Here is a 19714-nt window from a genome sequence, read left to right on the forward strand (position 1 = left end):
TGCTAGATGGTGATAAGAGCTGAGCCTTGTGCACTAATTTAGTAAGCTAAAGTGAACGCATGTAACAAAGTGGTCTCTAGAATTTACAACTCAAAATATCTCCTCTAATAGAAGCTAAAAATACTGTTTGTTGTAAATGAGTTTGAGCTTTTACAAACTAGGTCTATTAGATCATCTTGGAAACATCTGTGCTGTTTGACTGCTTATGGTTCCCTCTGACTGAGCTCTGAGTACCAATGTGACAGAAACATTTTGCAGTAAACAAGGATTATGTAACTACAAGAAATCACAGAGAGTACTGGAGCACAGAATCAAGTTTGGAAGTACAATTTCTTTTCCAAACAGTAGCTGTTCTGGGAGCTTACACTATGCCACGCTGTCCTGGAGAAAGCAGGATGATTCTCTTCTCACAAGCCTAAGAGTTTAACAGGCTGCATATAAAATGCCAGGGTTCGTTTATAACCAGGCCACCCAAAATTTTCAGCTCAATTCTGCATCAAATATATAGAATCATAGAACCATTTGAGTTGGAAAAGACCTTTAAGATCATCAAGTCCAACTGTTATGTTTGTACAAGTTAGAAAGCACTGTACCACCTTGAGCAGGTAAATTTATGGATTATAATGAGAGTTTCTGATTTCTTCAGGATGGTACCATGAAAGCTATGCTACACTAGACATACTTAATGATATTGGTAGGGATTTAGAAAGCTACTGTGATCTCTCTGATTCATCTGAGGAAGAACTTGTTTGCTAGAATTGGGTCCTTGAATAGTTTGATCAGGATTTGCCTTTTATTTTGGGAATCATGTTTAACGCATTTCATATTACTGTCCTCCATCCCCCACCCCCAAAATGTCAGGCCGTGTCTTTAGCAGAAGCACAGTCAACATTTCTTTAGGACTGAAATATTCTTTTGTTGTTCCTTTCTTGGTGCTCTTTTTGTATTAATCCTAAGGATTCATTGGTCTGGAGGACTGATGGCTAGAGATTGCCTTTATGAGAAATTCTCCTGCAATTTTTTAATGGTTGCTGTCATGTGCTAACCTTAAGCGATACATCTGGCTTACTCATACAATAAATGCTTTATTTCTCCTTCACTAAACAAAAAAGGTCAAACTACATCATTTCTTACAAATCACTCTAAGGATTTATTTGTGCCAGATAAGTAGGGAACTAATTAGTAATCTATTCTGTCAGCATCAGCTACAAACATCTCAGCTATTCCCGTGTCAGACTATTGCAAACTATGAACTAGCCCCCTCCCCAGTTGAGAAGTCCTGTCTTCATCTGTCCCCTTTGATTGGTCTTGAGTCCTAAATCTCCCCACTTGGTTCTTAAGCAATAATTAAGACAATTAGTTTCTGTCTTCCAGACCTAGCTGCTAATGCAATCCAGCTGATTTACCTCCACAGATGTTTTATAAAGCTCAGCAAAGAAAAAACAAGGTTGCTGCTATAAGCAGATAGAGGCAAAAGGCAGAAAGGAAAAGCAAGAACAAGCTAGTCCTTCATTTTGTAGTTGTGCCCTATACTTTTCTGTAAGTAATTTGCTCCTCTCTTGCATAAGCAACTAATTGCTGTTGTGCCCTTGTTGCATTCCTAGCTTTCTCCCAAAGAAATCAGTTTTTAATATGTCATACTGTTACTGGGATCAGTTGTAAATGGCTGTTCAGTACTGAACAGATTATTTTGGGTTACATGCATGTCATTAATCAATTAGCTTTGTTTTTTTGCATGAGCCTGTCTCTCAATGCATTACCATTACTATCTTTTTTTCATCTAATCTGTACTTCTGAAGATGTAAATGATCAGTGAGACTCTCATAATCAGAAGAGTGACAGGACTGTCTCCTCTCACCTATTCTGACATATGATTGTAGTGACTGAGAACACAAACTGAAGGAGGGAGAGCCTAAATTTGTCTCCAACAATGGAGACAGGTGAGTTGGAGTTCCCTTCTCTGTTGCTTCCACTAACTGAATTTTAATTTTCTTTCCAAACATGTGTACTTCTGCTATGCTCAGACTTGAAAGGAGAAATGTGGGAGAACCTCTGAAATGCCATGCTGTAGGAACGAAGTAGGAAGAGAAAATCAGCCCAGTGAAGGACTTAGGATAGATTCACAAAGAGCATACCAAGAAAGGTCCATTGTTAAACCCTATTCCTCTGTTGTCCTGATCATAGTTTTTAGTTCTTCATTATTTCCCACTTTTGTTCTGTCTTGTGTTGCTCTTACTCATATGAGTTAGGATAAAAAAAATGCTTCTCCTCCTTCCTTGTTAGAAAATAAAGGTTCACAGCTTAGCATATAACTATGTGATTAAGTCCAGCTGCTGTGTAGCCTTTGGCAAACTTTGTAAGGGAGTAACTTAGTTCCTGGACCTCAGATAGCATTCTTGCCAAAGTCCTGGCAAGAATGGGACAGAGGCATTCTTCATCTTCATTTCTTTCTTTTCCATTACCTAGTTAAAACAAATGTTCCTCTCATTTGGTGCTGCTCTTGTGACACAAACCTTGCAGTAGTGATGTATTATTATCCCTACATCTGTCTCTGCTGTTACTCTCTGGAAATATCTTTTGAAACTTTGTACAACCTGGAAGCCTTTTACATAGCTTCCGTCTCCAGCTTTTCTGGGATGCACAGAGATAGGGGAGCAGGGTGAAAGTAAGTGTCCAAAAAAAAAAAAAAAAATCTCCTGACTTCCTGATATAACTTGAACTCTTTCCCCTGCAGATGTGTTTGTTCCTTGGGAACACTGCTTTGCACACAGGAAAAGCTTGCATACACCCGAGCTGCTATGGAGAAGTCGAAAACTGTCATGGTTTAGAGCAAGAGGAATAAAAAGCTGGTGGAGTAAGGGGGCAGGTACAAAGTCTTTAGAATCTTTGTGGTTGTAGTTCTCTTAGCAAGGGCTTTAACTGTAGCTGACAGTCATAGATTCAAGGGATGTTGTTCACAAATAAGCACGTAATTTCCCAGAGCAGATTAATGCTTTGAGACTTGAGAAAATAGCCTTATGTTTCATGTTTGTAATTGAAGAAGAGAACAGTTTAATGAACCCTCTTGGTGTCACAGCTTAAATTGATGGCAAGAGGAAGCAAAGAGAAATTCAGGGAGGAAGATGGAAGGAAATCGTATGAGAGTCAAGAGAAAAATGCAAGAGGAGAATGAAGCAATAAGAACTAAAAGCTTAATGAGTTCAAAGAGAAAGAAAAGAATGAAAGGTTTTAGGAGAAAGCATCTTGGAAAAAATGGTTTAAACTGAACCAACAGGCATGAACAGAAGGAATAACAAACGAGGGAAAGAAAGAACAGATTATGGCAGTTTTCTAGTTCATTGTAGATGTTTGACAAAGGACCCATAACTAAACCAGTGAACTGCATGTGGTTTGTATTCCTGTCGCAGCACTCTCCAAACTAGCCAGCTGCAACAAGGTCTTTCACCACCACATACCAACATACCCTTCATGCCAGTCCCTCTGCTGCCTTCTCGTAGTCTCTCCTCACGCAAGGCACGTGCTCTCTCTGTTTCTTCCTTGGCTGCCCAACCACTTAGCAGAACCAGCCACAGCTGCACCTTACCTACATCAGCCAACCCGCCGCCCCTGAAGCCAGCCCACAGCTGTATATTATCAATGATAACGAACCCAGCTTCATTCCTCTACATATTCCTTATTGTTAAAGTGAGGAAGGGTATTCTTCTATTTAGGTTTTCCAGCAGCAACGTGCTCAAGATTAAAATAGAGTATTTGATGATGCTATGTTGATGTGGAGGCCTGTTCTATCTGTATTTACAATAGCATTATTTTTCTGCATGCAGATACTACTAAGAAATTAAAATCCTAGAAATAAAACATTGAGCTTAGGACATTTAAACTACTACCCCAGAAATTATTGCACTCCTGTATCTCAGTTCCTGCTTTTGCTGACAATAATGTTGTACCTAAGTCAGACTTCAGAGGCTGTGACTGCAGCTGTAATATTCAGTTACTATTTTTGATTTGAAAGATAGCAGCCATTTGGGATATTTTGTAACAGTAGGGATATAACTGTTGGCTAGTAAATGGGCTTTAAAAGGATAGATTGAATTTTGTCAAGGATTATGGGTTTTTTCAGGGCTGCTGCTGCTACCTTGCAGGAGAGTGCCTGTGAAACTTGGCTGTTTGTTATATTCCTGTAGACTTGCTCAGCTATGTCTTACTCTTCTGTCACTTAGATGAAGACAGGCTGCAAAGAGAGGAGTGAGAGCCTTAAGGCTTGCATTGTGATTGTCATTGTGATATTCAGGTTTATATAGGTCTTCTCCATCTTAGTTACTTCCTAAATGTGCTGCCTACATTAGAGGTTTCATTCTCAATTTGAATAGAATGAGAAGAAATGAATAGCCCAGTGTTTTTGCAATATAGTTTCTAGTAGTCTTACCAGCCAGTTGTTTAACAAATGACCAGAGAATTGGTGGTCAAAAATGGTCACTACCTGCCTGTAATGGGAACCTCAGTAGTCGCTGAAGTATATTTCATAAGAAAAACGTTCCCTACTCCCCATATAAACTATCGCTATTTCATTTAAAAAACAAAAGAGAAAATGAAAAAACCTTGACAAATGGAAGGCTGTGGAATCTGAGTGGAAACTAAAGGTTCTTGGCAAAAGGTCAAAATTTCACCAAAAATTAGAAATGGTAGTTTTCCAATAGAAGTTTTTGATTGATGCATTTAACCAAAAGCACAAGAACTACATGGGACCCTCCCACACTCTTGGCTTCACAGAGACTGCTGATGAAGTTTCCTTACCTTTGATAATAAGGTAGGTGGTTTTTTTGGTGTTGTATTTTGAGGTGGTTTTTTTGTTGTTGTTTGTTTTGGGTTTTTTGTAAGGTAGGCTTTTACAAGAGTATAACATTTTAAATAAGATCTTCTGGTTTGATTTGGGGTGTACTAAAGGAAAAGTTTAAATCCTCTATTGGCTTGCGGTTTGCAGAAATCCCGAATTTTGTGATGGAGCTTTTCTATGTGGCAGACTCTGTTTCTCAAATTCACAGAAACTCTGACAGATCCTTCTAAACTTTCAAAATAGTGATTTATGATGCCAAAAATAATTGAGGCTTTTATTTAAGTCTGTCACCATTTAGATTTGACTTTTCAAATCCCACAAGGGACTCTGTATTTTTGCCAAAACCACAGCAGCCACATTTTGCAACATGACCACTTACTGGAGGTTATATAACTAGCTTTTTATAGTATTTGGTTGAAAATACCTGTATTCCTACATCAGTGACAGGAATTCTGTCATTAATAAAACAACTTTGTAAAACAAACGCTGTGAGAGGTAGGCGAGTGTCCTGCTCTGTTAAATTGGCTCTGCCCTGATACTCTCAACACTGGTGGGCTAGGGAGGTTTGGACATGCTTAATCTGATCCTGCAAGAATTCTGCTCCTCCAGAATGAATGGGCAAGGAGCAGGAGCCTTCTTGAATCAGGTAATAAGAGTTTGGTTGTGGGTGAATTAGAAAGAAGCTCACTTAACTATCACCTCTAAATACACTTCATTCTTCTACTTGACTGAGAATTCTTAGCTGCCTCTCTGTTTTCACTCTCTACTTTATTTCTGAGGCTATTTCTGTTAGGGCAAAGTGATATATTTCAATAATGTCAGTCAATACCAATGGGGATAGACCTAGGGTAGACTATATTTTAGCTAAAAGGAAAAAATATAGCACAAGAAGATCTGTGTTTCAGGGGTTCCTTCAATTATTTCTTATCTTTCAATTATCCAAATGTCTGTCTATCCAGATAAATCCTGCTGGAATGAAAGTGTCTGGGTAATTTACAGTTTACTTCTACTTACTGCTAATAAATATGCTTCTGTTGAATATTATAAGCAAACAGATAATAGACTGGCTAATTACTGAGAAAGAATAAGTAGGTAGTCTCAGGAACAATCACTGTTCTCTCAGTGGCTACTGTAAAAAAAATGCCTCTGGAGAAAAGACCATGTCAAAGATAATTCAGGAGAAAAATCTTTTTATTTCTTAGTTCCTATTGTAAATAACTGAACAGTTGTCTTCCTGGAGCTCACGTTGTTAACACAAAGCAAACAAAACATCTTTTAGTATTTCAGCATAATACAAATTTTTAAAATGTCTTATACAATCCACAACACTTTACATGTTAGGTAACACTCTATAAGAGTCATACCTATGAAACCCTAGATTTCAGGTCTCCACTCTTCCGGTAAAAATGCTGCTAGCCTCATGCTCCAAATAGCAGAATTATACACAATGACGCCTTCCAATTAGCAAGGGAGACATTTTATGAAGGAGCTGGAAAGGCCAACTGTGGTGTAACAAGAAGAGTAAACTGGTCATAGTCAGATGCAAAGATATGGGTAAGATGAGCAAATACGTGACAAGTTTATAAAAATGAAGTTAACTGGATCTTGAAATAAATGGTGAGAAGCTGGATTTGTGTTTGAGGCTTCAGAGTCTTTTACATAATGAGAAAAAAAATGATGGGCAGTAAGGTTCCATACACGTGGTAGTCTGAACATTTAAGGGGGCTGTGTAAAAATTATAATAACAGTAAAATCTGGAGGAGAGAAAGGTATAGGATTTAAGAGGTATTGTGGAAAAAATGGCATATTAATGAAAAATAATAGAGAGCTGGACCTCTATCTATAAAAACTGAAAGAGGATTGCTTAGAATAATAGCTGAACCTTGGTTTTGAAGTTACGCCTCCTGCTTTACGGTTTGAATTGAAAGGAAAAGATAGGAACGTTTGAATTCATAGCTTAACCTCATTTAATACCAAAAGGGCACATATGGCAAATGTATTTTATGTTTTCTTTATGTGTTATTTATATTACATATGTTATAGATTTAATGTAAAAAACCACCCCACTCCCTCCTGTAGGCCAGTTCCATGCAATATGGAAAATACATAGTTTTTGCAGGAAAGGAAGTGGAACACTAAGAATCCAATATTGATTTCAAATATTTTGCATTTCAAATTTGAAAAAAATTCAAATATTGATTTCAAATATAATTTTACGGAGAAGATATAGGACATAATTTTTCCCTTCACCTTACAGGCTTAGCCTTTTAATTTTGTTTTTATGTCAAATAAATGCATGCTTCTTACTCACAGTCAGTTCACTGAAATCCAGTGTGTCACACTTCTTTCAAAAACCTTGTCATATGTAGAATCAGTTGAAAATGTACATGTGAAATAAAAAATTCAGATCGAGTTCTGATTTAATTGACAATCTGGAAAAAAAAAGTCTTTGAAGCACTCAAACCTGGTGTCATAAGAATATTCTAATCACTTTCTGAATCATAGGAATGACTTCTATAAAAAATATACACAATAGCACAATGGGAAAATATGTGCAAAAGGACATGTAATCTGCAAGAGTAACTGTGGAAATTGTAGTCTTTTGTGTATGTAGTGGTACAGGGGAAAGACTGAGATGTAGAAAGATAAGGAAGAAAGGGTTGGAGGTACAACTGAGGGGATGAGCAGAACTCTGTCAATGTCAGATTATTTTTTTATTTACTCATTAAAAAATTCTATTTAGTAACTCTTGTGGAGGAAGATTTCTAGAACAGAAACCATGTATAGCCAGTAGAGTGTTTTCATCTCTGCCTACCTCACAATTCCTTTCCCTTCCATGCATTATGTTTTCCATACTACTACTGTCTTGTCAGCACTTCAAATCTCCAGATCTTTTCAGCTCACAGGATGCTGTGGTTTGCAGGTGTCTAATGTAACAACTGAAAGAATTACACACTATCCAACTGTATGTAAATGTAAAATGTAATGTAAATGTGAAAAATGAAGCTTCATTTAAAAAAAAATAATCTGCTGTGCTTCCTTCAGAGGCTTTGTCCCCTTTAGGCATTTTTAAAAAAATCACAAAGCCATTATTTTTCCTATTTTTGGTCATTACAAATAACCAGCCTCAGTAATTAACTTTCTGACACTGAATAACTTTTGTTCTAGTAATCAAGAACCTTCGTTGTACACTCACCAAGATAGCCAAGAGTCTTTCGCTATCAGTTACTGGGAGAAGCCTCCTTCAGTGAGTTCACATGGCATCATCCTCCAAACCATGTCTGATGGCCATACGCCAGTGTCTGAGCCTACCAGGCATTGGGGCACTATAGTAGAATTTATGTTTATTAATGTTCTGGATCACTTCTGCTTTATTTCTCACAGAATAACAGCATGACTTCTGTTGGCAGCTATGAGGTTTCTGCATTACTTCCTTTAGCATGTATGGGGTATTTTTTTATCTTGAAAATACAGTGATAAGCTTTTTCTGCTGTAAGCATGTTAGGAATCAGTCAAACAATAAATTAATATGTCCTCCATAGAAAGGCCTCAAATGGTATACACTCTGCAGTTTTTGGAGTTGCTGTTTGAGAAAGTTTCAGACCAAATAAAGAACAGGCGGACTAGTAAGAATGAGTTCCATAGCATGAATAAATTTATTTGTAAGAGAAGACTGAGGGGAGGGAACATGATAGCAGTCTTCAAATGTCTGAAAGATTCTTGTAAAAAGGGAAGAGATGCTCTCTTCTCCAGGTACACCTGTCCTGCATTGTGGTATGTGGTAGACAGGTAAAAAAGAAATAGTCTTATCACTGTTTATGAAAGTCAGTGAGGGGTGTTATGAATATTTTAGTAATTCTGAAGACAGTGAAACACTGATGCATATTGTTTGGGGGATGCATGGCATTTTTGTCACTGAAAGTCTTAAGATAACAACCAGACAAACAGTGGTCAGGAATGACCTTCTGACCTTGTTCTGTGGCAGCAAAATGAACTAGATGACACTGTGATGTCCTCCCAGATCTTTTATTGTATGATTTGACACTTACTTTACTTCAGGTCACTTTTGTTGCTGGCTTGGAATGTATTGGAAGATGTTGGTATTTCATGTCACAAGCTCCTGAAAGCAGGTTGTTAGGCAAGGACCTTTACTTTTATTTTTATAAAGCAGAAGTGTCTAATATTTATTATTGCAAGGAAGAGATTAAAATAATGAGCTCAGTACCTTCAGAAAAAGGCAAGGACAAAATGGTCAGAAGATATCATCAACATCTCAGTATTTTTAAGATGACTTTATAATCATCTAAATGTTTGGGGGAGGCAATACTCGTGTCCTTAGCCTTGGCCTCATTTGTTCTTGAATGATTTTTTATTTTACGTTGCTGCCACTTTCTTTTCCAACCCACGTTGTTAAGCACAAAGGTTTCGCCTGTGAAACATCTTGTGTCTACGAATTCTTCCGCTCCATGATTGCTTTAATCTTGCATTGCTGTCAACAGAGATGTGTATGCTCCCTCTACTCCTTCCATGCTTACAGTCTCCTGTCAGCACCAAGGTTTGTGCTTTCATGTAGTGAATTGGAGCCAAGAACTGATCCTGATCTTAAACAGGTTGGCAGAAGAAAATAAAAGCAACCCCAAGAAAAACCCCAAAACGTTTTAACCACCATCGCTTCTCTGACCTATCTCACTGCAGGACCATAAAAACAGGCGTGTCAAGGGGTGTACAGGAATCAATGAGCAGGTTCCTGTCTGGCAAAGCAGCCTTTTGAAATGACAGAGCAAGACCTAAAATTGGAGAATGTGTACTGAGGAAAAATTGTCCTCTGCTGTCCTCCTCCATATTTGTTTAGCGCTGCAGCTGCTTAGTAGAGTACCAGAAGAAAATGCTTATCAGCTTTCACACAACAGCAGAGTCAACACAAGTGAAACAGTCTGTTCCTTCTCTGACTCAATATTCATCTTTCTAGAAATAAAAAAAGTAGAAAATTTATTCTTATCTGAGCTTTTGTAACCTTTTCCCTCAGTTTGTTGACAAGAGCTAGGAAAACCCCCATCTTTTTTTTCCTGGTACTGTACACAGTCTTCATATCCATGATGAATCAATATGGATTCCTGCCATGCAACTTTCTCAGAGTATGTTATTCTCCACGGTTCATTTAAGATCCTAAAGTTGTTATTGAAATAAATATTTTGGAGAAGTCATTGGAAAAGGCTCCTTATGCGACACTTTCTTTAAAAAAGCCCACAACTATTGCATTTTTGAGAGACATAGCTAATCCATTTTGGCCTGAATTTCTTTCCTTCTCAAAAGCAAATCTCAGTCCTGGTGCATAATTTATGATCTTGGCATCCAGCCCAAACATATGTACATACTGAAATCAGTTTTGCATCTGTTTAAGTTTATGCACAGGAGTAGTCTAATTGGATTTAGTCTGATGAAAATGACTCATGTGAAATCAAGTGTTTGCAGAATAAGGGTTTCAGACGGTAGGGTTCTTCAGGGCAGTAGCTTCTACAGCTTTATGTGGCACGTAGCACATGGAATAGCTTTTTAATTATCTAGAAGCCCTCTGCATGCTGTAGCACAAGGGGAAACAAAGTACAAAAGAACAAGTCTTGCGGTATAAGTCAGAGCTTCCACTGCACAGCACTTGGACACAATTACAGTAAGTCTACCAATTGTAACCATCTTTTTCAAAACATTTCTTCTGGGAATTTCTTCAGGATCAAGGAATATCATTCTTTTTTTTTTTTTTTTTTTTTCCCTTCATAACAGCTTGCTTACGCTATAGCTGCTGGCCTTCTTGTAGCCATTGGCCAGGTTAAACACGGTTGCTTATATATGCTAGACACTTATGTTATAGACATCATCTCCTATCAGGATGGAACCATATTCTACTGAAGTCTGATAATTCAGTGGATTCAACACCTCCTACAGGGAGGAGTTGCCTGAATGGGCAGCAATGTAGATATTCATCATCTTCACAGAACAAAATACCAGTATGTCAAGAAAAGGAACAGGTCTTTTTTACTGCTTTCCCAGGTCTTACCTTCCCATGCTATCTCATGTCTATCTCATGCTGAACCCTCAATAATTTCTTGCCTCATAACTGTGCAGTCATAGGCTGTAGGAAGGGAAGAGGTGATGGTGAGCTCGCTACTTGTTGAAGGTGTTTGTATCCAGAGGATGGCTCTTCTGTTTTCTTTCAGTGTTTTCTCATTCTCCCTACATCTGCAGTAATGGTCGAGGGAATGGAGAGTGGTCTCAACACTGAAGAGACTCAAGGAAGGGGACGAGAGAGGCTGCAAGATCTGATGTTAGGAGCACTAGGGATTAAAAAGTGGAACCCCAGGGGATTTGTACTGTCAGTATATAGTCTAGGGAGGATAGATAAAAAAAGGAAGGCTTGGGGTATGAGTGCTGTTAAGTCAAGGCAAGGAAATGTATGGGAGTGACTCCAGTGGTGTACTACAGGGCCAACATAAGATGGTAGTAAAAACAGGGAAAGAAAAAAGGAAGGTGGGAGTAAGAATATTAAGCAAGTATACCTTAAAGATGAATGGTTTTGTTGGCCTTTCCCTCCAACCTCAGTGCCCAGCTACATTTGTTGTTGGTGAAAACACCCTGAAATAAAGACGTTTTTAAGAAGCTGAAAATGTAGATGAAGGCATGTGATTTTCAGTATTTGAAATGTATTTTTGTTTGAGACATTATGCTCCTGACTTTTGGTGACATTGAGGCAGAAGGCACCTGAAAAAGTGTGTATGTGAAGTTCCTCATGTAGCACTTGATTTAGGACTCTGATGTTAATAGACTACAGTATTAACTTACTTTGAAGTAAGAGAGAAAAATATTTAAATATTACAGGATTTAAATATTCTAGAAGTAAAATTGTGCTCTGAATTATATAAACATGAATCTGATGGTTCTGGTGAAGATACTTTCTGATACTGTTGTGTGACTCAGGGAAAGCTTTGATCTTTAAGTGTTAAGTTGTAGAGGGCTTCTTACTAGTATCTTTTTGTGGTCTGCAGTTTGAAGTGCATGCAGAGGAAACAGGTAACTGAAGTCTTGATATTTCAGGGGAAAATGCAAAGTATTGACTTTTGGTAATTGAAAAGTTTTTGGTCATACAAATGTGTATGCTTTAATGAGATGGTCATCTGTTTCATCCAGCAATCTGAATTTCTGCTCAGGGGGAAGTTCTGAATGCTGATATGCAAAGAGAAAATGGTTTTACTACATGATTCTCAGAAGAGCATTCAAAATCTACACACATAACAAACCTACACATTTCTAATCCTTTCTGGTGTTTTGCAGGTGAAACCAGAACATAATCATCTCCATGTTTTGAATAAATTATTGCAGCTCTTGATAATAATTCATATCGATTGGATCAATATCAGTGTTTCCTACTTAAATTCTCTTTGCCTTAAATGTGTAATTCTTAATCCTTCACAGTTTTGTGCAAATTAACTGCCCCTTCTTTACATCTTGTCCAATACAAGGCAGTTGGTATTTGTAAGATACTTCTGCAGGTAGTACTTAAACAAGGTTGTATAGCAAAGATCTCATGTTAACTGTAATCATCATAGGTAATTCATTTGTTAATTGATTTACTGAATTTGCAGCCGGTCACGTTTTTTAAAGTACTGAAATGAATGTTATTGGGAATTGCTCTTACAAGAATTATAAGCACTTTATGTTAATAATAAAGAATAAAAAGAAATCATGGAATTATTTAAATATTTATAAAGCATTTTTATGAGTAGACCTTATTTCCATGCTGAATTTTTACAAACATATTCTTTTTGTCTATTTTCAGTCCCCTGCACATAGCTATTCAAGCTATGACTCTGGCAAGAATGAGAGTGTAGGCAGAGGTGCTGAAGATCTGTCTCTGAATCGAGGAGATGAGGATGAGGATGACCATGATGAACAGGAAGATCCTGAGAAGGTTAATGAGTCAGATGGGGTAGAAGCTGAGCGACTGAAAGCTTTTAACGTAAGTCCTCTTGCACTTGTCTTGTTTACTTCTGCTATTCCTTTACATTGTTATTTATGGGTAAGTTTGACAATATTAAAGGCACATTAATTTAATTTGCAGGATTTTTGTTTCAATTATTATTTTAATGCACATTGAACTCTTGCCAACAGAAAACAGATTTACTGTGTTTTATTTAGAATTTTAAGGCAGAGTGCCATCTTTACCAGTGAGGAAAACAAAGCTTTGTTTTGTATGTGTGCATGTGCGCCCGTGTGTGTGTATGTGGATGTGTGTATGTGCATGTTCACCCATTGAATGGAAAGGGGCTGTAGCTAGTTTATCAGAAGACCATTCTGGTGGTCAGCTGTTCTCTATTGCTTTCCCAATGTATGTAATTATGCATGAAAACACAAGCAATTGTTCAAACGAAAAAGTGAGCATCAGTTCTACAAAACGATTAGCAATCACAGCTTATTGTTAATAATGAAACTTAAGCAGTGCTTGTTTTCACAGTCTGTTCTGGTTTATCTCACAAGTTCTGTGTCCTATAGACTATTCTTTTCTTGTCTATTTTTTTAATCGGCCCCCAGAAAATAACACTTTAAAGAACTGTTTGCTTAATATTTCTGGCTTCCCATTACAAAGCTCTTCAGTGGATAGAAAAAATGTCTTCCTATCAGTAATCAAGACAGGAAGCTAGGAAGAGAAGAGAGCCGCCCTCCAAACCCATCTCCTCTGTCTCCCTCTTGCCAACAGATGTTTGTCAGGCTGTTTGTAGATGAAAACTTGGACCGAATGGTCCCAATCTCTAAGCAGCCCAAAGAAAAGATCCAGGCTATCATTGACTCATGCAGGCGACAATTCCCTGAGTATCAAGAGCGTGCCAGAAAACGCATACGTACTTACCTCAAGTCCTGCAGGCGGATGAAAAGAAGTGGTTTTGAGATGGTGAGTTTTGATTTAAAACCCAGCCCTAGTTTCCATCAAAACCCCATACGTAAATCCATGGCACTATTTTGTTTTCATCTTAGTGTCTTTTTTTTGTTTGTTTATTTTTTTTTGGTAATACCAGGTCAGAGGTTTCTTTTCCCCGCCTTCATTCTTCCTGAACTTACTCCCTTCGTTCACTGGTTTAAAAATGCTTTGAGACATCAGAGTTCACAAGATGAGCTAGTATGGATGTATAGAAAAAGAAGAACAAAGCAAGGCATAAGGAGGGAAACCAGATGATCACATATATAGTGACTTATTTCCTACTGTAGGTTACAGTTAGAGATTTTTGCCTTGCTGTAAGTCTTGAAAAGTCTTGCAGTAAGATGGATTTTTCTTTAAAATGCCTCTGGTAACTGGATTTCTGTGAGCTTTGTAAAAATTAGATCCTGCTAGAGAAGTGCTATACCCAGGAAAATACCCAGTGTAGTAACACTGCACTGGCAATGGTTTTAGCTTTGGGGTTTTTTCTTGTACATTATAGCCTACCAGTTATCAGTAGAAGTTACTCCTTTGATATCTTCCAATTGATATATAGGTGTGCAAAACACGTTAAATGGTTTAAAAACACAGATACCGAGCTTACAGTTTGAGCATCCAAATGCTTTAGTAATTGTTATTTAACCAAAACCCATGAAAATTATGATGGTATTCAACTGTCAGTGTTTTCAGACATTAATATATTACTTAGTAGCACAAGAGTGGGCTAATAATAAATCTTCTTTTGTACTTCCAAACCCCAGAAAATTTGGAAGAAACTAAATAGCTACACATCTTATGGTTGATGTGCTTTAGCTATCTCTCTGGCCTTTAGATGACAATAAAATCACCTCATCATTACAAATAGTTATCATTTAGTGATTAAACATATCATTTTTTTTAATGAATCATCTGCAAACCCATTAGTTACATTTAAAAATTACTGGAGATGATTGAATTTTACTGATTCTCTCTTTCTCTCTTTCTCTTCCTGCAGTCTTTGCAGAATGCTTATGATTTCTCTATGTTGCTTAAGATGTTAACTGACAGTTTTAAGAACAAAGTATCAGGTTTATTTGTAGGGTAAGACTGTTACTGCATAACATGAAAGGCAAAGACAGAAAATAAATGTATGTGTTTGTGATTCTAATCTTCTGCATGATTTTATTATTTGAAACATTGGGATAACACTGTTTCTGAACAATGGAAACACAGATGAAGAGAGACAGGTAGAATAAAGGACATCTGTACAGATAAAAGTGCCAAAGACTGACTGGTGGTGTACGTGTCAGATTGCAGCCTTCCAAAATAAAAGAAGGAAAAACAGAAAGAAAATATTTTCTACAATACACTAAGTAGCATCAAATTGCATCTACTCATTCTGGCTGAAAATAATTCAGCAACATCAAGTTCAGCTTTCACAATGCAAAATATTTTTATTTTGCTGTACTTTCAATTGAATATACTTACAAAATTAGCTAATGCTAGCAAGTCTCCTCACTGTTCCAATTTATGGCCTCATTACTGTCATTATTCACACTGATGAGCAGTTATGTAAACTGGCTCATTTTTTGTCATCTGAAAGACTTGCACAACTGTTTTGCGGTAGGAATAAGGGGCTTACAGTCTGACCCATAAGAGCTAGCTTGGCTTGACTTCAGTGCACATTTGCAAATGTTACTTTCATACGAATAAAGGTTGCAGGAGCAAATTTATTCCTGGGAGGAGAAAAGGAGCAAAGATTACCAGGAACATGAATCAAATAGGCAGTCTTTATAGTTCAGAAATATTCCCTGTTTTTATACAGTTTATGATGGGCTTTATTTATTTTTAAACAAAAAAAATTACCCTTTAAAATATTGACTTTGCTGCCTATGAACGGAAGTGACAAAGCACTGGAGCTCATGCCAAAGATTTCAGCCCTCTTGGGCCTGAAAGGAAATCTCCTGCTTTCCTGTTCACAGGTAGGAACACAAGCCAAAGACTATGCAAAGGCTTTGGAGGAGCTCCCATTAACTTCCTAAGAAAATAAGTGGTTGTTCATGTTTATGTCTTAAATAATTCGGAAATGTAATATGTATCCATTTGTTGTTTTTAATTATTTTCTGGTTTTTAAATTACCGTATCAACATCTCCTGGTAATAGGCAGCCTTTAAAAATGCTACCATGGACAGAGACGCTTGACTGTATGATTGTTTTGTATGTACTTACTGTTTTGACAGTGGAAAAGAATCACTTTGTCTGGATAATAGGATTTGTTCAAAACACTCATGAAGGGACATGTTGGTGTTGATTTGCATAACGTAGTACCCTCAGATACAGCAAAACGGGATAATGATCTCCTCAGGAGCAACAGTGCTACCGTTGTTATATTAAATAGGATGTCAGATAATAATCTCCACGGGAGATGTCTTTTGCTGTAGACTTATTAAACACAAATTTTTCATTTTGTTCAGCTTCAGAATGCTACATTTTGAGCATCTACTTGCAAGAGAAAAAGAGAATAATCTTATATATGGCATATGACAGTTCAGACTGTGTGGAACACTTCAGCTGTTCAGCATCATATTGTGAAGTGAAAAGAAAATGTACACGCTAAGTTAAATAAGTGTAAGACTGCATGGTAAAGATGAAAAAGCATGCCTGAAGCCTGTTTCTGTCAATTATTTGCCATCTGTAGTCCAGACAACAATCCTTGCTATATAACAGGCCAGTTCTAGCTCTGAGGCAATGGGACAGGCTCAGTCTCATGAGTGTTCATATTGTTAATTAATGTGTTTCATAGTATTAATATTTTTAAGAGATTGGTTATAGTCATTACACTTCTGCTTATGACAGATGTCTGTGGACTCCAAGGCAGCTTGCATAGCTTCTTTTTACAAATATTCCTTTGAGGAGGTCCCTTTCTACATTGGAAATGCTTTCCCCATTTGACTGTTTAGCTTGTAATTGTGCCTTTTGCATTCTGACACAAGCGCATCCCTCAACAAGGCACTGTTTTTCTCATTAATTGTAAGATTGTTTTTCTCCTCCAATTGTCTCTTGCTTATAGATTGTTGAGAATGTTTTTTTACTAATTTCTATGGTCTTGCTCAGAATCTTTCGTTGGGAGGGAAGTTTGTCAAGTTCTGAAATCACTGGCTTTTGGAGGGGATCTCTAGGTTGTGCTCCATCTGCGCTATGCTGCAGCACTTCGTGAACTTCTTAATGTTCTTAAATAAATTCTTTCTTTTTTTCTTCATTAGCCCATACGCAAAAGAAAAAAAAAATATTATTGCCTCTTTCTCAAGGACTAATATTAATGAGAATTCCTTTATATACATTAAGTGTTTTGTGACCTATATATGCTATACAAGAGGAGTTTTCTTTCTGAAATGGTCAAATGACCTGTTTCATTATTTTAAAATCCATCCTTTAGACTTGTCCCAGCCCCTGTATCTATAGAAAACTGCCAATGAAAAAAAAAATAGTAGACAGCTGCTGAGGATATGTGGTATGTATTTATTTAGCTACAGTCCATAAAAATTTTAGATGCTAGAAATAATCAAATGCATTTGAACTGACTTAATAATTACATTTTCTTACTACTGTCTGCTTTGTCCCATCCTCATGATCTCCTATCATCAGTCTCACTGCATTCAGTTTGAAACTGCATCTTACAGTATCTTTTTACAGTTATGTCATTTTTTCTGTGTGTATCCTAATGCAAGAGCAAGGTTTTAAACTGTCATTCACAAAGTGATTCTTCCTTTTGTTTAAGCAAAAGGAAACCCTCCTTCCTAGGCACTACTGTAATACAAAGTGATAGTATCAAAGAACAAAGTGCTCTTATATATTGGAGAGAAAAGGCTAGTCACAAATGTTTTTCATTGTCAGAAAGCAAGTTTGGATGTGTCAGAGAAAAGTCACACTATGCCTGAAGACAGTTCCTCAGATCCCTGTGTTGTTCATCCTAGCCCCTTCTGTCCTATCACCAACCGCAATAACAAATAACTGAGCTCTTTATCTTTTGCTGCTTCTGTCATTTGGTTGTGCCAATTTGCTCTAAGAGGTATTTCAACAATTTGCAACTCTGAACATCTTGATCAAGGTGTTTAAAATACGTTTAGAGGCTTCGAGTGCTTCTGTGTTGTGACTGAGAAACTTTTGGGGGGACTGGTTTTCAGAAGGGGGTACCTTTTCTGAAATTTGCCTTGTTAAGATTTCTCCGGATAGACATCTAGCCTCTGTTTTTAAGTTTTAGCTTTAGAGAGGGGAAGCTTTCATTATTTACTGAATTGAGTGCTGAATAGTCCAGCTGGCCATGCAGTCACATGGCTTTTCGGTCCTCCAGCCCTGTTATGGCTGGAAAGGTCTTAAGTGCTTTCAGGAAGATGAGGGTCTGTGGATCCAGGGACTCATGCTTAATCTTGATTAATGAGCTGGGAAGCGTTAAGGAAATTATCACAAAAGCAGTTACGTGAAGATGTACAAATAATAATAGAGTTGTTGCTCTGTTGATTGGTCACTTTCTAAGCATCTTACCCTTGTTTGACAGTGGTTAGTTTATGTAACAGTCTGATGGCTGAAAAAGGGCAAAGCTTTCTCTGACAAATTTTTATTTTTTCCATTAGGTCTCACATCCTTAAAAAACATATTCTATAAACAGTTTCCCTAAGACTATTAAATATTACACAGACACACCCCCCAAACAATTAAGTGATTACTCATATGACTTTTAAGAACTACCTTGTAAATTTGTCTCAGATACCTTGTGCTTTTAAATAACTTTTGGAAGTATCGGCAATTTTGGAAAAGAGAGTGGCAGAAGAAGTTATACTTTTTCCAATAACCTTGGAAAATGTGAAGTAGTTAACTTTGAAAAAGGCATGATATTTGGAAAAAGAATTAAAACTAAAAAAATAAAAAATACCTAGCAACCTGACAGTAATTAGTCTTCTACATTCTGTGACAGATGTAAAGATAGGAATGCAATTTGATATTTGTTTCACTTTTTCAATTGCATTTCGAAGAAAACCAATCCCCTTCAAAATGGCAATAAGTTCTGATGTAGGGGGAAAAAAAAAAATTATGGAAAAAATATATGGTGTAAAGGAATGTTGACCCTGATGACTTGTAAACTTTAAATCAGACAAAAAGTAGTAAATATGTCAGTTTTTCTTATACCTCTGCTGCAGTGTTACTTGATAGCTGGTTTGTGCCACTAGGTTAAGGACAGGGAGCCAGTTCAGTATCTGTTTAGGGGAAACAGGAGATAATGTTAAATCAGATTCAGTTTTTCCTAGTCCTCTGGAGTTTTGCTAGTAAACTGTTTGCTTTTGGAGTGTCAAATCCAATCTCCACCTAACTCAGAAGGAGTTAGTTCAGCATGACAATTCCTGGGCTTCTCTGTCACTATGAAATACCAGATTCATTTGGGACAGAGGTAATCTTACCTAAGTTTGATTGAGAAATTAGGTGACTTGGACTCCCTTAGTAATTGGTGAAGGGCTTAGATAAACCAATCCAGAGAGGTTCATTCCCAGCTGTCTCATGAGTCAGCTTCTGGAGATACCTGTCTTTCCAATCAAACAAAAAAGAATCCTAGATGACTAGTTTAGACAAAATACTTGTGTTTTAGGTGGATAAGGTCAGACAGGTATTCTTTTTTCACATATTTTTTATTTATTCACATAGTCATTTAAAATTTCTGCTAGCTCCACTGAAACCACTTTCTCAAATAAGTGGAGCAGGACTTGGTCCCATATACAGGCGCAGCAGCAACAGTAGGAGCAGAATGGTGGTTGATTGGAATGTGTTGCTTGCTTAACATTTAGGCAGGAATATGAATATGTTAATATATATATGGATATATTTAGGTGCTGTCATAATCAAGGTGCAACATGCAATGTTTCAATTAAATGTACTTTAAAGCTGAAAAGTTA

The 19714-nt window shown here is 37.2% G+C and overlaps 1 protein-coding gene across 4 annotated transcripts in view; it reads left to right on the forward strand.

The window, feature by feature from the left end:
- Window positions 1-19714, forward strand: part of NOL4 (nucleolar protein 4) — a 201491-nt gene that overhangs the window by 137457 nt on the left and 44320 nt on the right. For 3 of the 4 annotated variants that reach the window (XM_027792460.2, XM_027792461.2, XM_027792463.2), the window contains exons 7-8: window positions 12660-12839; window positions 13578-13769. In XM_027792460.2, coding sequence (XP_027648261.1) covers window positions 12660-12839; window positions 13578-13769 — 372 coding nt within the window. The remainder of the gene's footprint in view (window positions 1-12659; window positions 12840-13577; window positions 13770-19714) is intronic. The other variant, XM_027792462.2, reaches the window with a different exon arrangement.

The sequence above is a fragment of the Falco peregrinus genome, chromosome 3 (genome assembly GCF_023634155.1).
Source record: "Falco peregrinus isolate bFalPer1 chromosome 3, bFalPer1.pri, whole genome shotgun sequence".
In the NCBI taxonomy this organism is placed as follows: Eukaryota; Metazoa; Chordata; class Aves; order Falconiformes; family Falconidae; genus Falco; species Falco peregrinus.